This window comes from Rhinolophus hipposideros, assembly GCF_964194185.1.
Source record: "Rhinolophus hipposideros genome assembly, chromosome: 15".
Classification (NCBI taxonomy): Eukaryota; Metazoa; Chordata; class Mammalia; order Chiroptera; family Rhinolophidae; genus Rhinolophus; species Rhinolophus hipposideros.
The window spans coordinates 67,888,652-67,914,093 of record NC_138061.1 but is presented as its reverse complement, the minus strand read 5'-3'; the positions used below and the strand labels follow the sequence as shown (position 1 = coordinate 67,914,093).

Genomic DNA, 25,442 nt, shown 5'->3' with positions numbered 1-25,442 from the left:
ACTGCTATTTCTTCAGAAGAATGTGCTGCCTGTAACACTTGGTTGATCTTCTGGTGATATTTGATAGGTGACCCAATGGCAGTTAGGAAGCATTTTTCTTTCCAAATGCTTCCATGTGCATGTAATACTAAAAAAGCATATTTGGAATCAGTATATATGTTGGCTCTTTTTCCTTTACTCAGCTCTAGTGCTCAGGTGAGAGCTATTAACTCAGCCAGTTGTGTGCTGGCCCTTGCAGGAAGGCTTGCAATTTCTAAGATATTATGTAAAGTAACTATGATGTAGGATATTTTCTTTGTGCCAAGATCATGTCTCGTGAAACCAAAGAATGGAAACACGGACCAAAGAGAGGCAAAGAGTTTTAAAAAGAGGATAGTTTATTAAAAGAGTAGAGTCGCAGCTCTGGGAATGAGAGGGTGTCCCAACCAGGTTGCCCAGTGATTGAGGCAAAAGTTCTTACTTTTATAGCTTCCCTTAAGGTATGTTCTCATATCTTTGTCCTGGAGTGAAGGAGACATTCCAGAACCTGGAGTTTCAGGATATGGCTGCCTTTTGTTTATTCCACCAGGGACCTCCTTGTGTACCTAACAACATGCTAACTAACCTGTCTGAACTACAGCATATCTAGCCTTTCGTATGCCATTTTCTATAAAACAGCTCCCATCAGTGAAGAGCATCCAATCTGGGTTGTCTAGGGGTGTTTCTTATAAATCTTATAAATCTGCTCTGGCAGCATAGGTTTGCACTAAAACTTGGTGGCAGTCATGAGTTAATTCTTCTTCCATCTCTGGGAGGAAGGTGGCAGGATTAAGGGTGGAGCAGGTCCATATTTGGATTACAGGACCTTCTGACAAGAGGGCCTGATACTGCATTTGGATTACAGGACTTTCTAACAAGAGGGCCATGATACTGCAGGCGGCAGGTGTCAGCGAGCCAGTGACTATTATCAGCATTTAAAAGCCCTTGAATGTGGTGTGGGGCAAAAACGGTTAAGTCTTGCCCCATTGTGAGCTTGGTGCCTTCGGGAACTAGGAGAGCAGCCGCAGCTGGGGCCAGGAGGCAAGCTGACCAGCTGCAAGCTACAGGATCCAGTTCCTTATTTAGATAGCCCACTGGCTGCTGTGAGGCTCCCCTGGGCTCTGTTAGGACTCCTAAAGCCATTTCTTTTTTCTCTGTTACATATAAATAAAAAGATTTTCCTGTGGGAAGGCTTAAAGTTGGGGCACTTAAAAGTGTTTGCTTCAAAAAGCCGAAAGCCTGTTTTCCCTCTGGACCCCAAAGTAACAGGTGGGTATTTGCAGCCTGAGTGTCTTTGATTAGTTGGTAGAGAGGGCGGGCTACTTCTCCATATCTCGGGATCCATAGGGAGCAGTAGCCAGTGATGTCTAGGAAGCCCTTTGGTTGTTTTAGAGTCTTAGGTAGGGGAAACCTGGAAATGGGACGGATCCTGTCCTCTCCTAGGGCCCTAGTTCCTTCAGGGATAATTAGCCTAAGGTATTTGACAGAAGTTTGACACATTTGGGCCTTAGCCTTGGAAATCTTATAGCCCTTAGAGGCTCAAAAATTTAGAAGAGCAGTGGTGCCTTGGCTGATGAGGTCTTCAGACAGAGCACACAATAGGAGGTCATCAACATATTGTAAGAGTGTACAACTGTCATAAGAACATTCTGATAAGTCCCTATAGAGGACCTGTCCAAATAGGTGGGGACTATCTCTAAACCCTAGGGGGAGGACCATCCAGGTAAGCTGTGAAGTCTGGCTTTCAGAGTCCTCAAAGGCAAAAAGATATTGTGAGTCAGGGTATACAGGTATGCAGAAAAAGGCATCTTTTACGTCTAAAACTGTGAACCATCTGGCAGTCTCAGATATTTGGGCTAAGGGTGTGTAAGGATTTGGAACTATAGAGTGTGTAGAGGAATAACTGCCTCGTTGATGGCCCAGAGGTCTTGAACCTCCATCCCCCATTTGGTTTGGGAATTCCTAAAGATGGGGGTACTGCAAGGACTACTGCATTCTCTAAGGAGTCCTTGTCATTTGAGATTGTTAATGATTGGTATTAGTCCTTTCTGTGCTTCAGGCTTCAGAGGGTATTTTCTCCAGTGAGGAAATAGAGTGGGGTATTTAAGATGAATGTGGACCAGGGTGGCTGTTAAGGCACGATCAATTACCCCCGTGTGGCCCAAACATCAGAATTGATGTCAGCTTATATTACCGGGAGGCAACTAGGAATACCACCAGGGGCCAAGAAAATAATAGTTCCCGTCTCAGTCATAATGTCTCTTCCTAATAGTGGGGTAGGACTTTCTGGCATGAATAGAAATGAATGGGAGAACATTAAATTTCCCCATATACAGCCTAAGGGCTGGGAAAAATATTTAGTAACCGGCTAGCGTGTTACTCTGCGGATGGTAACATATTGATTGAGTCCCTGGATTGGAGAGGAGGAGAGAGAATGTGGCTCCTGTGTCTAGAAGGAAATCAATAGATTTCCCTTCCACTTCTAGGGTTACCCGGGGCTTGGGAGTCCCGATGGTTAGATGGGACACGGGAGACACTGATAGAAGCTCTAGGCCCCATCAGTCCAGTGTGGGAGTCTGACTGGATCAGACTGGCCTCAGGGGTGCAGGCCTCCGGGGACAGTCTGACTCCCCTTTCCAGATGGGACAGGGCCGTGGAGGTCTCCGGGTCGGCTCCAGTTGCCATTGGCATTCCCTTTGCCAGTGACCATACTGTCCATATCAGTGGCGGTCGGACTTTCCTTGGGTACCCTGTAAGGCAACCACCAGTACTTCTGCCTTCTTTCTTATTGTCCTCTCCTTATCCTGGGCTTCCTCTTGGTCCCAATTGTAAAAGACAGAGTTGGCCACTTTGAATAACTGGTCCAAGGTGCTTTCAGGACCAATAGCCAGTTTTTGTAATTTCCTGCGGATATCTGGGGCAGCCTGGTTATGAATTTGTCCTTCAAAAGAATTTCCCCCGTAGGGGAGTTTGGCCCTATGGGAGTGTATTTGATTAGGGCCTCCTGGAGCTGTTCTAAAAAGGCTGAGAGATTTTCTTCCAAATTTTGGCTAATAGTCGATAGTTTTGAATAATTGACAGGTTTAGCCCTAGTTCTCCTCAATCCCTCCAAAATGCATGCCAGAAAGTGTTTTCTTTGCCAAATTCCCATGGCTGTATCAGGAGCCCATTGTGGATGTGCAGCACGTACTGCTTGTTGTCCCATAGGGAAAGGCTCCTGTCATGCAGGGTGACAGGCGGGGTCTCTTCTTCTGGGATCTCCAGTCCTGCTCCCCGCATAAGAACGCAGAATGTGGCGAGGCCAGAAAGGAACACCCACGGAGCCATAGGTAGGGGAGTCATACCGCTATAGTCTCATTGGCGGCTGGGTTGGAGACACAGGAGGCAGCAGCCACACAATCCACAACCCACCATCCACATGTCTCTGCTGTTGTGCAGGGGACCCTGCTCGCTGTGACATTTGTCGTGCGAGGCGGCCTGCAGGGTCTCTAGACCCGCTCCCCACATAAGAACGCAGGATATGGCTAGGTCAAAAAGGAACATCCACGGAGCCATAGATAGGGGAATCATACCACTATAGTCTCACTGGAGGCTGAATCCACACGACCTGAAACCTGCTGTCTGCTTCTCTGCCTGCCAACCAACCGACTGACCAACCAACACAGCCACGGCAGGTATGTCAGGGGCTAATTGGCTAACTGGTTACAGCTGATGGTCAACTAGCCACAGCTGATGGCCATCTACTACCCGAGCCAGCCCCTTTCCACGTGAGGCCGAGAGCCTGGAAACTGCTCTCTGGGACTCTGTCCCCACACTCCACCCCTAAAGGGTCTCGCCTCACAATCTACGCGACAAGCGTCTTCCGCGAGGCGCCCTGTGCGAGGAGCCTGGAGGTGAATGCAATATCCTGGACACAGTCAGGCTTTCTGGGCACAGCCAGGGTTTCTCAGGGCACCACCAGTCTCTCTGGGCACAGCCAGACTTCCTGGGCTCAGCCAGGGCCTTGGATCTTTTCCTCATTCACCGCCCAGCCACGTGACTTCAGGTGGTAGAGAAGAAAGGGAGCTGCTTGCTCTAAATCTGAAAGAGAATCAGATGTTAATAAAATGTCATCAACATAATGAAACAAGGCCTCAGAGGACGGGTGATTCCACTATGCCAAATCCTAGGCTACAAGCCTGTGGCAGATAGTGGGGCTGTGCAAGTATCCTTGCAGAAGGACTTGAAAAGTCCACTGCCACCCGTTCCAAGTAAAAGCAAACTGCTCTTGACACTTGGGTGCAATGTCAACGGAGAAAAAAGCATTGGATTGGCCTAGTCCACTACATAGTGATATGTCCCCAGGCGGACAGTCAGACGATCCATCAAATCGTGAATTGAAGGCACTGCCATGTGGAAAGGTGGCGTCATCTTATTTATCGGGCTTTCACCACCCGGATCCAGAGACGGAACTCTCCTACCGACGTCTATAAGCTGAGGCCATGTAGCACGTCCACCCCTAGAATATACTCCGGAACGGGGGAGACATAAACCTTGTAGATACAAGGGGGAAGCCTTCCTGTACCCAGTGGTAAGGAAACATCCTTTACAGTCACAGTCTTTCCCCCGTAGCCTGCAATGCATATTGCTGGTCTGGGGAACATTTCTGGGTTCCCATAAACGAGACTGCAGTCTGCGCCAGTGTCAACGAGGGCCAAAACCCTCTGCACATTAGAAGGGGACCAATGTATGGACAGTTCCACATGGGGCCTCCGGTCCCTGCTCGTCCCCTCTGACCGGGTACCTTGTCCCCACCCCTAATCAAGCTGAAAGGAGTTGGCCTCATGAAGTCCTGGAGGGACACGGGTCGCGCTTTCCCAGACTTCTCCTTTAGGCTTCTCCAGAATTGCTGTTCCGGACGCAGCTGTTTCCAAAGTTGCAACAAGAGTGCATTGGGTTGTTGGTCTATTTTCTTTCGATTGACCGCTGTTGCCACGAGATCACGCCACATCTGCGTGTGTGTCACTCTCTGAGGCTCACGACCTCGCCCCTTTACTTTTGATTTGAGCTTCCAGGTCTCAACTGCGCAGACCTCCTGTCTTAACTTCTTTTGCCTCTGCCTTTCAAAATCCCCTAGGGTGGCCATGGCAGTTGTAACTTCATGGATCCGTCTCCCCACATAGGGCGTGAGAATGACAACTAAGGATCCAAAAGCACTCGCAGGTGCAATATCCAAAACCAGATCTCTCATGCTGGCTGTAAAAAGCTCGTCATCCGGCCCCTGCCTATTAGGGTTGAAAATAGCATGTCTCATACCCATTTCACAGATGATTTTCGTAAGTTCCATATATGACTGCTATTGACTCAGTGTCTGGCAGCTAGCCTGCCTGTCCCTATACTGTGCGTACTGCAGCAGTGAGCCACTCCATTAGAGTGTGGTTGCCCTGGTTTTGGGCCAACCTATGGCAGTTCTGCAACCTATGTCACACTGTCACAAAGGCTAGCTTTTCCATCTCGCCTGGGGAGCAGAGAATGTTGTCTGCTCCCTCATCCCATAAACATAGTAGCCAAGCCGAGACTGGCTGTCCAGGGCGCTGTAGGGACCGCCTCCCCAGCTCCTGCAACTCAGTGGGAGTGTAAGGGGTGTAGGTCTTGAACTTAATCACAGTTGGGTTGCCTGCAGCAGCGCCCCTGGGGCCCAAAGGTTGCTCATGTTTTACCCTTTGCTTCAAGATTGGCCGGGCTTGGGGGTTGGGAGCTACATTGTCTCTACTCGCTTCCTCCACCTCTGCCTCAGAGTCTCCACTGTGGGGCCCCTCTTCTAACAGGCGGACCTGAGCTTCCAGCGCCTCCAACCGGGACATCTGGTCTGGCACCTGGGATCTTTCATTAGGTGCATTTTCCGTGTTGAGACTCAAGACCATAAGGAACATCCAGCCCATGCGGCCGGCTGTAGCCTTCGCCTCCTCCAGCAACCGCTCAGTTAAAACCTGCAGGGCCCTCTCCACGCTGGCTAGAGAGCTATCCATGTCCTCCCACCCCTCCTTTGGGGTCCAACTCCTGAGAACAGTGAGAACACTGGGCACCACACACTGTGTGGGGGCCACACATCCTCCTGCCCAGAATCAGACTCCATTCCTACCTGGTCAGAATCTTGCTCGCCGCTCCAGGTGTCTGAGTGGGTTGTGTCCTCGGTGTAAGATGGCCATAATTCTCAGAGCCTACAGCAGCAGCAGCTCACCAAAAGGAAGGCAACGCTTTCCATGGCCAAAAGGGTGGTGTGTCATCTGAAGGCTTGAGTCTCCGAGGCAGACCATGCCTCCTGTCCCCGGTGTCACTCCTCACGGGCCTCCTGAAGCTGAGCTTTCACATGCACAAACTGTTCCACCATCTTTCGGTAGGCCTTGGCTGGCACCACACCGTGCTCGCTGAGCCATTTGTTGTGTGAGGTGGCCTGTGGGGTCTCTAGTCCTGCTCCCCACATTAGAATGCAGGATATGGCTAGGCCAAAAAGGAACACACACTGAGCCATAGGTAGGGGAGTCAACCACTATAGTCTCACTGGAGGCACTATAGTCTCACTGGAGGCTGGATCCACACGACCTGAAACCTGCTGTCCCCTTCTCTGCCGGCCAACAGACCGACCAACTAACCAGCACAGCCGCGGCAGTTATATCAGTGGCTAATTGGCTAACTGGTTACAGCTGATGGTCAACTAGCCACAGCTGATGGCCATCCACTACCCGAGCCAGCACCTTTCCACGTGAGGCCAAGAGCGTGGAAACTGTTCTCTGGGACTCTGTCCCCACACTGCCAATCAACCTCACTTGCTAGTTGCAATCCGCCTCTCTGGAATCTGCAATCCACACTCCACCACGCTATGTCACGCCATGCCAGGACGCCACACCACCACGCCACACTTTGCTAGCTTAGCCACGGCAGTTATATCAGTGGCTATTGGGTAACTGGTAACAGCCGATGGCCAACTAGTCACAGCTGATGACCATCTACTACCTGAGCCAGCATCTTTCTATGTGAGGCTGAGAGCCTGGAAACTGCTCTCTGGGGCTCTGTCCCCACAGCTCCTGAACCGAGTCCTGTCCTGTCTTGTTCTCATTATATATGAAGAACTGTTCATCTCTAAACTTTTCGGCAGTTTTCAAGGATGCTTGTTTTTCAGAACTCGTGAGAGTCTGGTTTAAAATTAACAAGAAATCTCTCCAAGAGAGGTCAAAGATCTGAGTCAGGTTCTGGAAGCCTTCTATATATTTATCAGAATCATCTGAAAACTTCCCTAAGTCTCCCTTTATTTGTTTGAAATCTTGTAGGGCAAATGGAACTTGAACTCTGGCAGCTCCAAATTCTCCTGGCATTTCTTGTAAGGGAAGGAGATTTTCTCCCGGCTGGAGGCGCTGTTGTACAAGAGGTCCTGGATAAGGAGGGTAATGGGAGGAAGCTCCAGGAAGGGCTGCCAGCTGAAGAGGAAGACTAGGGTATAGGAATTTGGGATGGTCTTCTGACTGGGTGCCTCCTGTGGGGACCTCCTTGGGAGAGCAGGGTCCCATTAGAGGCTCCTTTGAAGGGGTCTCCTTAGAAGGGGTCTCCTTTAGAGGAGGGAGGCTAGAAATTACAGCCAAAAGAGCCGAATCAACTTTACATTTCTTACAGAAGTCTGGGTTGTCCCTCAGAGAGAAAAAAACCTGAACGTAGGGAACTTCTGACCATTTGCCTTCCCGTCTCCAAACAGATCTAGCTGCACAATAATATTGTAATTAATACTTCCCTCTGAAGGCCAAGTCTCCCCATCTAATTTGTATTTAGCCCAAACCTTGGAGCAAAAGAAGACTAGACGCCGCTTCTTCAGAGTCTGAGGGTGAAATTCATCCCAATGTTTCAAGATGCAATTGGAGGAGGGGGCATGTGGGCCAATTGCCCATTCTGGGGGGAGAAGAGGCATCCCTTCATCATTCTTTTCCCCCCAGCAACCATGACTAGAGCGTCCTCTAGAGGCTGAGCCAGGAAATCGCACAACCCGTTTCAGGGCCAGTGGGGAGACACTGCAGGCCAGGGGTCGTCATACTTACCTGGACTGCTGACCCATGTCCCCAGTGAGCACCTGCCCAAGTCTGTGTGTGTGTGTCCCTGCCTGAATGTCTGGTGCTGGCCCACAGGCGATAAAGGCCGTAGCCAATAATGAGGTGTTATAAAATGGAAGGGTGTATGGCCCGACTCGGCATCTTGAAAATTGATCGCACGATTGATTAATAGCGGCGTTTTGAATAGAGGTGTTTAAGGACAGTATATACTCAAAGCCTGTAAGGAAGGCATATGGCTTAGGCGAGAGGGAGTGGAAGGAAGCCCTGAAGTCCAGTATGTGAGGGACGACGGAAAGAGATATCTGAAGCCCCGAAGGCTTCACATAAGGCTGCTTCCTTAAGGAAAAGCGAGTCCAGAATACGTCGGTCCTCCTTGAAAACTTTGCCTGACAGTCGGCAACAACAAAGATGTAAAAGGAAAGCAGTGAGATATTCCGGACCCCAGGGGCAGTGTCGTAGATGAACTTCAGCCACCAAACAATTACTGAAAAATTGGCAACATGTGGGAACGGTACAAAAACAACAGAGATGTTGGCTAGGAATTCCAGGACACCTGCATCTGTGCTTTAAAACTAAGAGGAGTTCACACTAGGATGCTACGAGAGGGTGTGCTATATACCAGTAAATTTCATCCTGAGTAACAGGGATAGCCTACAGAGGCAGGGGTCCATGTTCTCACCTTACGATGTCCTGAGGCTGGTGGGGAGCGCTGAGGAAGGCTCGCGGGGAAGGGGCCCCGGATCGACATCTCAAGAGCTGAGGAGAGACAGTGACAGGACCCACAGAGCAGCACGGCTGGAGGAGACATTCAGCCAGCACCCTTAGGAGCAGTTGGCCTGGGGAGGCCTGCAATCCCAGTCGCGAGCCGTGTTGCGCGCTGTGCACGTAGGGCCAGTATTCTGTCTCCTAGCGGAAAGGAAAAAAACAGCAAAGGAATAGGAGTAAGCAATAGGGAGGGGGAGAGAGCGTCCAATGCCACCCTTACGGGTCAGAGGAAGATCCAGAGAGCTTTCAGAAAACACTGCAGAGCAGCCACAGTCAGAATTCCTCAGTCGCTGCCTGAGATTGTTCACCCCAACCTCGTTCCATCTTCTGGCTCCTTCCCAAAGTAAAGCGGTCAGATTGAAGCCAACATTCTCCCGGCTCAACACCGGAGCGGATTGACTACAGACCTTCCGCAAGGCCTTACCTCCAAGGCTTAAGAGTGGTGGCCGGTGCTATTCGCTTTTAAGTACCCAAGGGAGCCCCACTATTTGTGTGACAGGAGAAAGAGACAAAAATTATGAAGGCCCGTAGGGTGGGGAAGTAGAAAGGCACAGAAAATATTTACCTCTCCTTCAATCCTGTGACAAGCCCCAAAATTATGTAGGAGATATTTGAGTGATGGCCGGGATTGTGTCTTGTGAGACCAAAGAATGGAAGCACAGACCAAGAAGAGGTGAAGAGTTTTAAAAAGAAGATAGTTTATTGAAAACAAAGGGTCAGAGCTCCCGAGCATGAGGGGGTCCCAATGGGGTGCCCAGCATGGAGCAAAGGCTCTTATTCTTATATCTTTTCTTGCCTGTTTGAAGAAGGGAACTGGTGCCTTCTAATGAAATTCATCTACCAGGTTTGTTCTGCTTGCCCATCCTAAGGGTATTAACAAAATAACCCACTCCTACCTATCAGATCTGCTCTGTTTGTCTGGCAAAAAGGAATGTTATGATTAACCCCAAGGTGCTGTTACATTTTGTCCTGGAGCGAAGGAGTGATTTCAAAACCTGGAGTTTCAGGATATGGCTGCCTTTTTTTTATTTCACCAGGGACCTCCGTGTCTACCTAACAACATGTTAACTAACCTGTTTCACTGCATTCATCAAAACCCATAAAGCTATAGACCACCAAGAGAGGAACTAACTCTATTCCAAAAACAAACAAACAAAAAAAGGGTCTGGATGGTATGAGACAAGTCACTGTTTTTACTAATAAAAATTAAATTCAGGTTACATGTAACCTAAATGAAAAGTGAAGATGGAAAAGGGGCCACAGGTTAAACCTGACAAGCTCAGGAGACTGAAAATAACCACATAAGATGGTATGAACAGGAGCAGCTGGATGGCTCAGTAGGTTAGAGTGTGAGCTCTGAACAACAGGGTTGCCAGTTAGATTCCCCCATGGGCCAGTGAGCTGCACCCTCCACAACTAAACAGAAGAACAACGCCTGGGAGCTGTATGGACCCTGGAGAAACACACTGTTCCCCAATAAAAAAATTAAAAACAAAAAAAAAAAGATGGTGTGAACAACAACAACAAAAAATTAATAACTAAGGTGGGCCATGGTGGGAAGTCACATCTTTAGTCTAAAACTTCGTTCATAAAGTCAATCTTCACCTTAAGTGAGCCTGTCTATTGTCTTTTTGTACCTAAAATGACATCCTTGGAATGACAATACCAGAGCAAGAAAGTACAGAATCCCTCATTATTATTCTCCTTCCCTGATTATCATCTCTATGTGCTCTAAAAAGAGAAATGTTAACTGTCCTGCACCCACCTATGTAAAAGAAGTATCTGTCTCTCTAATTTACTTTTATCCAATCCCAGAGATTTCCCCGCTTTCTTTCTGCCACACCCTTAATCTACCACCAATGAATTTCATATAACCCCCCTCCTTTGATTTTATGTATAAAATAAGTTGCAAAACCACCATTTTACAGAGCATTTTCTCAATATGTTGAGATTTTGCTTCTTGACAATTGTCATTAGTTTTGCTCAAATAAACTCTTATAAGCTTTCTCTTAGGCTGGATGTTTTTTCGTTGACAAAAAGGTGGGAGAAAAGGAGCTGACCTAAATAACTTTGTAAAACAACATTTTGACTGGATAAGACTGAAAACAAAGAGAAATGTACATAAAAACTGTAGTCTAGTTGGTAAATTCTCACAGGTTTTAGCAATTCTGAAACTACTTTATATGTATAGTAGGGTTAAAAGAATAAGTATATATATAGTAGTTAACGGTATGCAGGTATCTCAGTGTGTAACTGAAGTTAAAAATTAAGCAAGGGGTGAGTGGGAAGGCTAGAATGAATCCTGAGTTAGAGTAGGAGATAATCAGTGTGGACTCATATAGATATAGATAATATAGATATGATATATATGTATACATATATACATATATATATATACACATATGTATATATATAGAGAGAGAGACAGATGGCTAATTTGAGGGCGGGAGCAGGGAAAATACAAAATGAACCTGGAGCATCTTGTGGTGTCAAAAAGTAAGAAAGTGCTTTTCAAAAAACAATAGGATATGTTAAAAGGATCCAAAAGCTAACCCTGAGAGCTCTCAATGCCAAAACTGGAACAATTTGAGCAACAATGATAGTATTGGATGAAAATGAAGAGTGGAGAAAAAGAAACTAACCTAAAAACAAGAACATGATAATCATTAATCTTGATTACTTGGTTGAGGTGGTGTCTGACTCCTTTCTCTATAGTTAAGATTTCCCCCTTTCCAGTCTACGCTTAAAAGTCGGTTACTAAATCCAGTGCACACTCGGGGAGAGGAAATAAGCCCCATCTTGAATTTGTGTTCATACTTTAAAATCACCATTTCTTAGTAAATTTGGAGAGAGACATTTTGAGACTATGCAATTATACTGTTTCTACTTAAAATTTTGTCCAATAATTTTAGCTTTCATTGGTGGATCTTGCCTGCAACAGTTATTATTGTGGTATTCTAAATAGTGACTTTCATTTCTTTCTTGTATATTAATTGGGGTTTTTCTGTAAGGGAAACTTTTCATTTCCCCATTTATTAATTCCGTCATTTATTTATATCAACATGGACTCATGATATTTCTTTTCAATCATATTACTCAACCCCACCTTTCTCACCCAACCCTTGGCACCCTCTGATCTGTTCTCTGTTCTATAATTTATCCTTTTCAGAATATCAATGGAATTATATAACATGTATCTTCTGAGTTTGGCTTTTTTCACTTAGCAAAATTTAAGATTTATTTAAATCTTAAATAAATGTTGATATCATGTGCTCCCTGATATAGGTAGGGCACATCCTTTCTGTGGTATTTTCCCTGAAAATTTATAACCTCAATCCAATCAAGAAAAAACGTCAGACAAATTCAAATTCAGGGCGGTTCTTCAAAATATCTGACCACTATTCTTCAAATACCTGCATGTCATGAAAGACAAGGAAAGACCAGAAAACTGTTGCAGATTGGAGGAGAACATGATGAAATCTGAATAAACTCTGTAGTTTAGTTACAGAATTGTACCTGTGTTATTTTCTTAGTTTTGATAAATGTACTAATGACAACGAAAAAACATCCGGCCTAAGAGAAAGCTTATACAGTTTATTTGAGCCAAACTGATGACAATTGCCAGGAAGCAAAGTCTCAATGGATTGAGAAAATTCTTCGGAAAATAGCCATTTTGCAACTTATTTTATACATTAGAATCAAAGAGGAAGGTTACGTGAAATCCATTGGTTGTAGATTAAGGGGGTGGGAGAAAGCAAAGCCGGGAAATTTCTGGGATTGGATAAAAAGCAAAATGGAGAGACACACACTTCTTTTACATTGGTGGTACAGGATAGTTAATAGCGTTTTACAGTACATAGAGATGGTATTTGGGGAACAAGATAACAATGAGAGATTTTGTAGTTTCCTGCTCTGGTGTGGTGGGTCGTGCCCGCTAGGGGGTCCGGAAAAAGCTATTACTCTGACATTCCAAAGGGTGTGTTATCTTAGATGCAAAAGGACAACAGACAGGCTCACTTAAAGTAAAGACTGACCTTTGTCAAGGAAGCTACAGGCCAAGGATGTGACTTCCCCGCCATGGCCCATCTTAGTTAGGAATTTTTATGTTCATGCTATCCTATGTGATTATTTTCAGTTTCCTGAGCTTGTCAGGTTTAATATGTGGCCCCTTTTCCATCCACAGTACCATGGCTATGTAAAATGTTAACATTAGGGGAAGCTGGGTAATGAGTACATGGGAACTTATCTTTGTAATTCTTCTGTAAATCTGAAGTTATTAAAAAAAAAGACTGACTAAAAATAGTTCATACAGTTTTATTAAAAGCTCATCATAAAATAATATGCCCATATGATCATACTCTGCTAAAAATGTCAGGAGGATGTGAACATTTCCAGGTAAAGTACAGTTGGTTTTGGGAAATGATAGTATGCCCTCTTTTTTTAGGTTTGGTATATGAAGTTTCTTACATATGAGCAATTTTTATTATTAATACTGAATTGCTACCATGTTTCCCCAAAAATAAGACCTAGCCAGACAATCAGCTCTAATGAATCTTTTGGAGCAAGACTGGGTCTTATATTAATTTTTGCTCCATTTTACTATAATGTGTCTTTTACTATAAGACCGGGTCTTTAATATGATACTATGTCATATTAATTTTTGCTCCAAAAGATACATTAGAGCTGATTGTCCAGCTACGTCTTAATTTTGGGGAAACACGGTAGCTTGTTTTCCCCCCTCATTCCAGAGTATAACTACGTTGGTCACATATCTTAGTTTAGATAAATTTCTAACTGCTAAAAAATGAATTTGTCTCAACTAAAAATAACATTAAGTTCATGCACACTTTTTTCTCGGTCTCTGTGTAAAAAGCACACGGTTTTGATGAACATCTCTGAGACTCGGACAGAGCTCTAAACAGCAGCAAGGTCTCAGATAGTAATCCCTCAACTCAATCAAGGTAGAAAACCACCAGCTGATTTCTAAAGGAGTGGGCATGATGTTTACTGGGAAAGGGAATCTTGAGCAATGTACCGTATTTTGCTGTGTAAAATGCGCATCCATGTTTTTGGCCCAAACTTTCAGGGGAAAAAATATTTTGTTTTAATTTTTTAATTCAACTTTTTATTTATTTACATTTAGGTATTAGTCTTTTGTATTGCAAAGGAATTTTAGCATTTATTTTTTAACATGGTACAAGAAATTTTATGTAACAATTACAAAACACAAGAACAGATACAAGGTACAAGAAATTTTATGTACCAGTAACAAATTTACGATATTCACACATCATAGAAGGCCACGAACTTTTCATCGTGGCCAGGATCGTGGTATGTTCAACAAAACCGACCACTGTATTCCAGAGCATTATTTTTGCATATGGATACCATTATTGATTTCCAGTTACACTCTTAACTGATAAGCATAAATAAAATAATTAAAAACAGGTATATAGATACAGAATTAGTTGTAATACACATCTTTATTTTTCCCTCACAAATTTGGGCAAAAAAAGTGGGCGTTATACACAGCAAAATATGGTACTTAATTTATGCGCTAACGTGCTTATACGTTAACGCCTTTAAGCTTCACGAAAACTTCATCTGGATACCACTATTAGCTTACTTGCACAATCTGAGAGTGAGGCACCGCTTTGAAGGGCAGAGCCGCTTTTCCAGCCCAAGCTACCAAGAGACGAGCTCCGGCTCTCCCGCCCCGGGCGCGGCGCCCTCCGTCTGCGCATGTGCGCCGCCGCCGCCGCCGCCGCCGCCGCCTCCGGGCTCGTCCTTCACCGGCCTCCTGCTCCTGGGAGGAAACAATCCCTGGCGAAGGAGCTGCGGGTGAGCCCCAGAGGGTGGGAGCGAGAGCCGAGAGCCCCCACCTCCACCCCTACCCCACCCCCGCGCGCGCCTGGGGTGTGCGGTGGAGGAGGTGGAGCCCGGGGGTGCGTAGGAGTCCCGCGGACTTCGCGGTACCCCAGGCGTCTGCGACACCTGCGGAGCTGAGGGGACGGCGGGCGGGGGCTTCTCTGTCTACGTGGGCCGAGGTCTGGCGTGGGACGCGGGCTTCGCTGCGCTGAACGGGCGGCGCCGCCGTGTAGCCGCGATGGGGAGTGAGCGTGCGCGACGTGTGCGCTGGGCCCGCTCGGAAGGCTGCGGGAAAGAACGAGTACGCGTGCGCGACGCGTGGCGTGCGCGCTGGGCCGGCGGGCAGGGTCCGGGCGCTCCGCGCGAGGGTTGGTGGGAAGTGCCTTGCTCCGGCCGGAGAGCCAGCGTGGGACTCAGGTCCCTTCACTGTAAAAGGCGGTTGTCACGGAGCGTGGCAGCGTCGTGTTCGGAGCACTCACGTTTTGTTAGCTGCTGTTGTATTGCTTTGTTTTGTATACAATGCGTGCGGCTGGAGGGACTTGGACGAGTCGCTAGGGCCTCCATTTCCTAGTTAACCCATTGGCGAAAAGGAAGAGGGAAAGGGCTGGTGTCGCCAGCTACCGAGGCCCACTCCTGGCTCCAACATTCTCCAGATCCCAAGTTATTATTTATTTTGTCTTCATTTGTTATTTGTTACGTATAATTGCGGCAGTATCCTGAAGCCATCGAAGGCTGTGTGACGAGGAAGGTCTGGGACAAATTTAAGAGAGGTGAGCTGGAGCTGAGGGGTGGACACAGGCTACACAGGCAATGTCATCTCTTTGTGGAGAGTTTGTGAGGGTATTGTCGGGGATGACAGACTCACTAGCCACAGCTGAGGAAATTCTGTCATTACTCCTTCCTGAACATCCCCAGCTCCCCTCATTCTTGGCTCACAATGTTCACTCGTAATGGAGGTGCGCTGCCCTCAAACAGTGTCCCATTGTTGATGGCATGTGGACAGATGCTGAGGTTCCCACTCTCCTGGACTTACAGACACAGGATGGGAGTGCAGGCAGGTCCTTTTTAGATTATCTGGTTTCACCTTATTTGAAAGATGAAAAAAAAAGGAATCCGAGAAGGTCATGCAACTTGTTAGTGGCAAAACCAAGATTAAAAGTTGGCTCTGCAGAGTCTGAGCCACTGCCTATTTTGTCACTGTTAAATCAGTTAGTTTCCTATTAAAGGATCCTTTTGAAAATTGTTAGCAGGTTGGAACAGACATTAAAAAATTTATCTTAAACATCCCCATCCCTTTTTTCAGAGGTTTCTTGGATTATCTGACCTCAAGGGATTAATGGTGTTAGCAGGTAAATAGATAAACAATATGGCTTGAGGGTTTATTTTCTCTGCAACATCAGTTTTAACAAATCCACAGTGTTTCCTTCTTTAGATTACTGTTCTATGTTAAACTCATCTCGTGTTTTTAATTTTTGTGTCACAGAACCTAAATTGGTAATAAATCAAAAAGAAACAAATGTTTACATACACTCTGTGAAAAGTGTCATGTCTAAGCTCAACATATTTTGGAGCCACACATGGACATGTAAGTATCTTGTGTATGGAGTTGTGTAGGCAGGTGAATCCAGAAACTGCAAGGCAGGCCAGGTTCTCCTGACTTCCTTCTTCCTTCCTTCTCCCTCAGCACTCCCTCCTGCACCAAGAGCGGAAAATGAACAAATCTCAGGTGAGTCTTTTGTTTATGTATTCCTACTTGTTTTCAAATGGGGTTTTAAAAGTATGTAAGGGTTCGTATTTTTAAAATGAAAAAGTAGAAATAGACAAAACTTTACATTAAGGGAAATGTAGCAAGAATAACAAATCCAAAGTAGCACAGTTGGCAAAATTAGATGTAAAATGTTTAATTTTACAGTTATCCAAGTTATTGTAAAATTTTCTCTGATCTTTCTGATAACAACACTGAAATAAATGCATTATATTGCCTATATTCGTTTCTTGGTAGAAACAGCATGGTGCCAAAGCAGAACTCAATGCATATATTTTTCAGGGGACCAAACAGTGAGGTTTGAGTAGACAGCTCTCTCATGTGCCTTCTTGATTCAGGAATAAAACCTTGAAGATCTGGCAGAATGGAGGGACTTTATATCCTCAGAATAACTCCCCATAAATGTTTGTGTCAGCTCATTTGTATTTCTGGCTGGAGGAATAGACAGCTCTGACTTTCGTTTCTGCATTTCTCATTTACATTTCAACCTAATAAATGCAGTCTTGCTCCTTCATTGCTAACTAGAAGCTATTCTAGAAAAGGCCACCAAATCCAGTTTTTGTCTTATTTGACCTTTCTGCAGCATTTGACACTTTTATCCATAGTCTCTTTGTTTTGAAAGTCTCCTTTGTTGTTCTGTATGACACTGTCCTCCTAGCCATCCTTTTCTGGCAGAATTCCTTTCTACGCCTCCTGAAATAGCTATTCCTTTTGCTCCAGACATTGTTTATACCTGGGTTTATTGCGTATCCACTGCTTCTCCGTCCTTGGCCCGTTGCTTTACTCAGTCTACGTATTTTTCCTGACCAGTATTGTCTTTTATTTTAATAAAATATTTTTGAATTGGTAATATATTAACATGGTTTAAAAAGTGATATAAAAGATAGTAAATAAAAACTCACACTCCCATTCTCTGTGTACCTGATGCTCCCTCTAGATACTTTGACATTTATTTATCATCTAAACTGAGACACTTAAACTGAGAGTGAAAGATGTTCTGCAAACAATTATGCTAGGACAACTGGCACATATTGGGACAGACCTAGACCAACTGGAGTGTATGGTCCCCTACTATTGGTATCCACTATTTCTAGTTTCTTGTTTGTCTTCCCAGTGTTCATTCAGTTAAAAGAAAATATGTGTGCACATTCTTGTATGCCTCCTCTTTCTTTAAAAGGGAATCCATTATCCTTAATTCTTCTCAAATTTAGATGCACCTGTACATCACAGGCATTTTGTTAAAATGTCGATTTTGATGTGGTAGAACTGGGTGGGGCTCTGGATTCTGCATTTCTAATAAGCTACCAAATAAAGCTGATTCTGCTGCTAAAGGAGCCACACTTTGAATACTGAGTCTATACATGATTTCCCATTATTTTTTTTGCTTTTTTTTTCACTTCTTTTTGTAGGGTATCCCAGAGATCTCTCTGGAACAACATAGTTCGCTGCTGCTTTCTGTGTTATAACTGCATAGTAATTTAATTGTGGATTCTCCATAGTTTATTTAAGTAGTTAACTGTTTCCAATCTTTTGATACTACAAGCCATGTTTTAGTGAATAACCTTGTACATGTAGATGTATTCTATCAGATAAATTCCCAGAAGTGGGATTGCCAGATCAAAGGGTAAATACAGTTGATAAACTTGATGAGTCTTGTGGGATTGTAGTATCATTTGTATTTCCTTGACACTACATGAGAGTGCTTTGTTTCTCCACAGCTATTCTCCATAGATAATGTGGTTCAACTTTTGGACTTTCATCAACTGATAGGTAAAAAGTGGTATTTTATGTAGTTGCACCTGCAATTTTCTTAACTGTGAGTGAGGCAGAATATTTTTTCATGTAGCTAAAAGGTGTCTTGTATTTCTATTTCAGTGAACTATCTTATCTGTTCATATCTTTTGCCCATTGTGCACCTAGGTTTCTGACTGTTTTTTAGTGTCTAGTTAGCTCTTTGTATATTAGGGATACTAATGCTTGTCTTTTATGAGTTACAGACTTATTTTGTGGTATTGTTGTTTGTCTTGATAATTGCTCATGCTGTTTTTCCCTGTGCAGACATTGTGATTTAGGGTGCCACATTTCACTTAGTCGTCATGTCTCCTTAGGCTCCTGCTGGCTGTGACAGTTTCTGAGACTCTCCTTGTTTTGGATGACGTTGATAGCTTTGAGGAGTATAACTCAGGTGTTTTGTAGAATTCCCCTTAATTGGGAATTGTCTGCTGTTCTTGTGATTAGACTGGGGTTATGGGTTTCTTGAAGGAAGACCACCGAGGTAAAGTGTCATTTGGTCACGTTAAATCAAGGGTAAAAGCTCTGACTTGACTTACCAAGTTGATGTATCATTATTGATCACCTGGCTGAGGTTTTTGGTCAAGTTTCTCCACTGTAAAGTTACTCTTTTTTTCTTCGTTTTCATACTGTTTGGTAGGAAGTGGGGAGTTTTAAAAATAAAAAGGTCTTTCAAAGTGAGCGACAACCAGCATTTATTAATATCAATAAGCATAGTTATTCAGGAATCATTAATTCAGGCAGAAGCCCAAATAATGTTGTAATTAGGAGACAACGGTCATGGGTATTTATGAGAAAGGGAAGGGGAACAGTTGCATCAATAAGAGGAAGGCATTTTATTGGTGCAGATAACATAACAGTGATAGTAATTCTTAATGGTGTTTTTAGTTTTCAGTCCAGTAGTCATAATAACTGCTCTTGTTATCTTTGCAAACAGTTCTTTGGGAAACAAGGTTGCTTAGGCCCAGTGTAGTCCATAGGTTATTTTGTTTTGTTTTAATATTCCACAAGACCTGCAAGGCAGTTCCTCTGACAAGGCAGCTCCAGCTCCACTTTAAAGTGGCATCATTTATATTCTTGTTTATAGGAGTTATGCTACACTTCCTTCATGGTGGAGTATCCACATAAATTATTAGGAATTCTGCACAGATTTGTCTCTTTTCTCCTATTTATTAATTAATTTATTGTATCAGTTGAACTAAGTATTTTATACTTTGGTTATAGTCCAATATTGCCTTGTTCATTTTGCTGTTCACATTGTTCCAGCTTTGTTAATTAAGAGGATTTTTAGTTGGTTCCTATGTCCTTTTGACATGCCCATTACTGTGTTTTTGTTTGAATACTTTCTTACTCTCTGGTATTAGACAGCATGGTATTAGAAACCAAGATTAGAAGTTTAGGTGTACCTGTTGCTACTGGTATGTCATTGCTTGTAGACCCTCTTAGGTGACTGATCAAGGAATATGTGTGTATACTATCTCATGTATATACACATACCTAAATATTTCAGTGTGTAACCATCGGTATCCATATTAAGTGTTACTTCATACTGATGTCTACTGCTGTGATCATTACCACATGCATCATTCTATTTAGCCGTCTCCCTTATTTGTCCGTAATCTCGCACTCTTAGCACTGAGAATCTGGCGACCACCACCCATATTTCATTTACTTAATTGTTCGATTTCAGCATACATGTATAAGTGATTTCAGAGTCATTAAGCTAAAGGCTTTTCTTCTCTTTCAGTGTTTGGCCATTGTGAATTAAGCTGCTAGAAACATTCACATGTAGGTTTTTGCATGGACATGTTTTCAAACACCTAAGGTGTGAAATTGCTGGATCGTGTTTTAAGACTATGTTTGACTTTCTGAGAAACTGCCAAACTGTTTTACAAAGGTGCTGAATCAGAACTGTCGTTTTGCATCTGGAACTGAAATTGATGTTGTGGGGACAGAGTTCCAGAGAGCAGTTTCCAGGCTCTTAGCCTAGAGTGGGGAGGTGCTGACTCGGGTGGTGAATGACCATCGACTGTGATTGGTTGGCCGTCGGCTGTACCAGTTAGCCAATTGGCTACTGATGTAACTGCGGGGCTGCGTTGATTGGTTGGTTGGTTGGCAGGCAGAGAAAGTGAATGGCGACTGCAGATGGTGTGGATCCTGCTCTGTGTGTCTTGCCTGGCCCGCCTGCGAGAATATACTGAGTGGTATGACTTCCCTATCTATGGCTCTGTGGGTGTTCCTTTTTGACCTAGCCATATCCTGCATTCTTATGTGGGGAGCGGGACCAGAGGTCCCGCAGGCCGCCTCGCATGACAATATTATCATTGTTTTGGATTTAACCATTCTAATAAATGTGTCAAGGTATCTCATTTTTGTTTTAATTCGCATTTCCCTTGTGATAGATGATGTTGATCATCTGTTCAGATGTTTATTTGCTCCCCATATATCTTTGGTGACATGTTTGTTCAGATCTTTTGCCCATTTTTCAATTGGGTCGTTTGTTTCCTATTGACACTTGAGTTCTTTTGCATATTTTGGGTGCAGCTTCTTTATTAGATACATGTATTGCAAATATTTTCTCCTGTTCAGTGGCTTGTTCTGTCATTTTCTTAGCAATGTCTTTTGCAGAGCAGATTTTATTTTTAAAAAACCAAACCCATGTGTTTTTTTTTTTTTATGTAATGTGCTTTTTCTGTTGTATCTAAAAACTCATCACTAAATCCAAGATTACGTAGATTTTTTTTCCTGTTATGTTCTATGTTCTATGTTTTCTTCTAGAAGTTTTAGTTTAGCACTTTACATTTAGGTCTGTGATTCACTTTTACTTAATATTTATGTAAGGTGTAAAGTCTGAGTCAAGGCTTTTTTTTTTTCCCCCTCCACAGATGTCCAGTTCAAGCACCATTTATTGAAAGACTTTTTACCTTCATTTAATTGCCTTTGTGCCTTTGTCACAAATATGTTGACTGTATTTTGGTGGATCTGTTCCTGGACCCATTATTCTGTTCCATTGATCTGTGTGCCTCTTTCATTAGGAACACAGTCTTGGTTCCTTGTAGCTTTATGGAAAGTCTTGAAATCAGGTCATGTGAATCTACTTTTTCCACATTATGTTGGCTATTCTAGATCCTTTACCTTTCTCTATAAACTTCAGAATCATTTTGTCAATATCTCCACAACAGCTGGGATTTTTACTTGAATTGCATTGAATTTATAGATCAAGCTGGAAAGAATTGACATCTTAACAATATTGAGTCTTCTGATTGATGAATACGGAATATCTCCGTTTATTTAGATCTTTGATTTCTTCCATCAATTTTGTGTTTTTCTGCAAATCCTTGTATATATTGTGTTATATTTATACTTTAATACTTTTGTGTGTGTGTGCTATTGTAAATGGTATTTTTTACTTTCATTCAAAATTTTGATATTCCAGTTGTTTATTCTGTATAGGAAAATAGTTGACTTTTTTATGTTGACCTTGTATCCTACAGTGTTTCTACATTTGTTTATATCTTCCTAGAGGTTTTTTTGTTATGTTTTGTTTTGTTTTGTAGCTTCTTCGGATTTTTCTTCTAGACAGTTGACTTCAAATAAAAAATAAAGACAGTTTTATTTTTCCTTTCCACACATATACCTTTTTTTTATCTGTTTTTTGTTTCTTTGTTTTTGTTTTGGTCTTAACTGTAGTACAAAATTAAGTAAGAGTGTCAAGATAGGACATCCTTACCCTGCTCCTGCGCTTGGGGAAAGAGGCTAGACATTAAAATGTGATGTTAGCTCTGGGTTTTTAGAGATGGTGTTCATCAAGCTGAGAAAGTTCCCCTCTATTTGTAGTTTGCTATCATGAATGGCTGTAGGATTTTGTCAAAAGCTTTTGCTTTTTCTTTATCAATTGATATGACGATCATGTATTTTTCTTCTTTGTCCTATTGATGTGCTGGATTATATTGATTGAGTTTTCAAAATGTTGACCTAGCCTTCCATAGCTGGAGTAAATTCCACTTGGTTGTGGTTTATAATTTTCTTTTACATTGTCAGATTTCAGTTGCCAATATCTGAAGATTTTTGCATCTATGTTAATGAGAGATACTGGTCTTTTGTTTTCTCATAATGTCTTAATCTGGTTTTGGTATTAAGATAATGTGGGCCTTATGTAATGAGTATGAAAGTGTTTTTACTGGAGGTAATTGTGGAGAATTGGTAATACTTTTTCCTTAAATGTTTAGTAGAACTCACTAGTGACACCATCTGGGGTTGGGGTTTTCTATTTTGGAAGTGTTTAATTATTGATTCAAATGTTTTAACAGCTATAGGTCTTTTCAGGTTATTTGTTTCTTCTTGTATGAATTGTTTGGCTGTCTTTTAAAGAATTGGTCCATTTCGTCTAAGTTTTCGACTTTTCAGGAATAGAATTATTTGTAATCTCTTATTATTGTTTTAGTGTGCTTTAGAATCAGTGGTGTCCTTCATTTCTGAGATTCCAGTTTGTTTCTTTGCTCTTTTTTTTTTGGTGAGACAGTCTGGAGGTTTCTTAATTTTCTTGATCTTTTCAAAGAAGCAGCTTTTGGTTTTACTGATTTTTTTCCCCTCTATTTTTTCATTTCATTGACTTATTCTAATTTTTATTGTTTCCTTTATTGTTGCTTGCTTTAGGCTTAATTTGCCTTTTTCCTCTCGCTTACTAAAATGGAAGCTTAGGTTACCAGTTTGAAATCTTTTTTTTAATATGTGTATTTGATGTTATAAGTCTCACTTTATGTACTGATTTCACACAAATTTTGACAAGTGGTGTATTCATTTAAAATATATTAAACTTTCTTTTGAGATTTCTTCTTTGATCTGTTGGTTATTTATAAGCTTCCCCACTGTCCTGCCTAACCCCACCTCTGGTTCAAGCCATTCTTTCTCAGTCTAGTTGTGCAGGACACAGCTCCCTGGCAAATGCTGGTGTTATGAGCCTTGCGCTCCCCCGTCCCTACCTACAGGCCCCTCCCCCCCCAAGCAGTCAGTCCCTGGTGGTTGGTGGGCCACTCAAAGCAGTTCACGGCGTCTTGGGCCTGCTGCCAGCTGACAGCGGCTCATGCTTGCCACTGGCCAATCATGGCAGGACTCAGCAGCCTGCAGCAGCTCACGGCAGCCCATGGCAGCTCACGCCAACCTATGGTTATTTACTGCAGCCCAGCTCCAAGTAGAGCTGTTGTTCAGGATCTTAGCTATAGAGGGGACAGTTCACTGGCCCATGTAGGAATCCACCAGTGACCCTGGGGTTAGGAGCATGGCTTTCTAACCACCTGTACCACCGGACTGGCCCTTTTTCTTTTTTATTCTTAAATTACAGTTTATTGGGGTGACAATTGTTAGTAAAGTTACATAGAATTCAGGTGTACAATTCTGTAATACATTATCTACACACATTGTGTGTTCACCACCCAGAATCAGTTCTGGTTCCATCACCATATATTACACCCCGTTTACCCTCTTCTAGAGCCCCCCTCCTCCTTTACCCTCTGGTAACTCCTAAACTATTGTCTATGTCTATGATTTTCATTCCTTCATTTGTTTGTTTTCTTTTGTTGTTTTCAGTTTTATATACCACATATCAGTGAAATCATAGGGTTCTCTGCTTTTTCTGTCTGACTTATTTTACAACATTATAATCTCAAGATCCATCCATGTTGTCACAAATGATACGATTTCATCTTTCTTTACCGCCGAATTGTATTCCATTGTGTGTATATACCACAACTTCTTTATCCATTCATCTATCGAAGGACATTTTGGTTGTTTCCATGTCTTGGCCACCGTAAACAAAGTTGCAATGAACATTGGAACACACATGTCTTTATGTATCAATGATTTCAGATTTTTGGGGTAGATACCCAGGAGAGGGATTGCTGGGTCATATGGTAATTCTATTCATAATGTTTTGAGGAACCTCCACACTGCCTTCCATAATGGCTGTACCAGTCTGCATTCCCACCAACAGTGTATGAAGGTTCCTTTTTCTCCATAGCCTCTCCAACACTTGTTACTGTTTGTCTTGTTGATGATAGCCATTCTGACTGGGTTGAGGTGATAGCGCATTATGGTTTTTATTTGCATTTCTCTGTTGATTAGTGGTGTCGAGCATTTTTTCATGTCTGTTTGCCATTTGTATGTCGTCTTTGGAGAAATGTCTCTTCAGATCCACTGCCCATTTCTCAGTTGGGTTGTTTGTTTTTCGTTGAGTTGTGTGAGTTCCTTGTATATTTTGGATACTAGCCCCTTATTGGAGGCGTTGTTTGCAAAAATGTTTGCAAAAATCTTCTCCCATTCAGTGGGTTTCCTCTTTATTTTGTTGATGGTTTCTGTTGCTGTGCAGAAGCTTTTAAGTTTGATATAGTCCTATTCATTTATTTTAGCTTTTACTGCCCTTGCCTTTGGAGACAAATTCATAAAATGTTCTTTGAAACCAAGGTCCATAAGTTTAGTACCTATGTTTTCTTCTATGCAGTTTATTGTTTCAAATCTTATGCTTAGGTCTTTGATCCATTTTGAGTTAATGGTGACAGATAGCAGTCCAGTTTCATTCTCTTCCACGTGGCTATCCAATTCTCCCAGCACCATTTATTGAAGAGGCTGTGTTTCCTCCATTGTATGTTTTTTGCTTCTTTGTCAAGAATTATCTGTTCACATTTATGTGGTTTTAATTCTGGGTTCTCAGTTCTATTCCATTGGTCTACTTGTCTGTTTTTCTGCCAATACCTTGCTGTTTTGATTATTGTAGCCCTGTAGTACAAGCTAAAGTCAGGGAGTGCGATACCTCCAGTATTGTTCTTTTTTCTTAAGATTGCTTTGGCTATTCGGTGTCTTTTGTGGTTCCAAACAAATCTGATGATATTTTTGTTCTATTTCTTTAAAAAAATGTCATTGGGATTTTGATGGGGATTGCATTAAATCTGTGTATTGCTTTGGGTAATATGGCCATTTTAACTATGTTGATTCTTTCAATGCATGAGCACGGAATGTCTTTCCATTTCTTTGTGTCTGCTTCAATTTCTTTTAAAAATATCTTATAGTTTTCAGCATATAGTTTTTTCACATCCTTGGTTAGTTTACTCCTAGGTATTTTATTCTTTTTGCTGCAATTGCAACAGCAATTGTTTTTTAAATTTCTT

General features: G+C 42.9%; 1 protein-coding gene and 1 long non-coding RNA gene across 11 annotated transcripts in view; one reads left to right on the top strand and one right to left on the bottom strand.

Annotated features, from left to right (window-relative positions):
- Positions 1-356: 356 nt before the first annotated feature.
- On the bottom strand, positions 357-14,598 carry LOC308507897. Its single transcript, XR_013994959.1, has 3 exons — positions 14,485-14,598; positions 8,773-8,999; positions 357-4,098 (listed from the first exon to the last, which is right to left on the bottom strand). It is a non-coding gene; the product is annotated as an uncharacterized lncRNA (long non-coding RNA).
- The window catches only part of ZNF248 (zinc finger protein 248), a 27,996-nt gene continuing 16,911 nt past the window's right edge, over positions 14,358-25,442 (top strand). For 2 of the 10 annotated variants that reach the window (XM_081073867.1, XM_081073865.1), the window contains exons 1-2: positions 14,358-14,699; positions 16,411-16,452. In XM_081073867.1, coding sequence (XP_080929993.1) covers positions 14,601-14,699; positions 16,411-16,452 — 141 coding nt within the window. In that variant the 5' untranslated portion in view covers positions 14,358-14,600. Of the gene's footprint in view, positions 14,700-15,086; positions 15,497-15,833; positions 16,312-16,410; positions 16,453-18,209; positions 18,262-25,442 lie in introns of those variants that run through there. The other 8 variants (XM_081073874.1, XM_081073869.1, XM_081073866.1 and 5 more) reach the window with 8 other exon arrangements.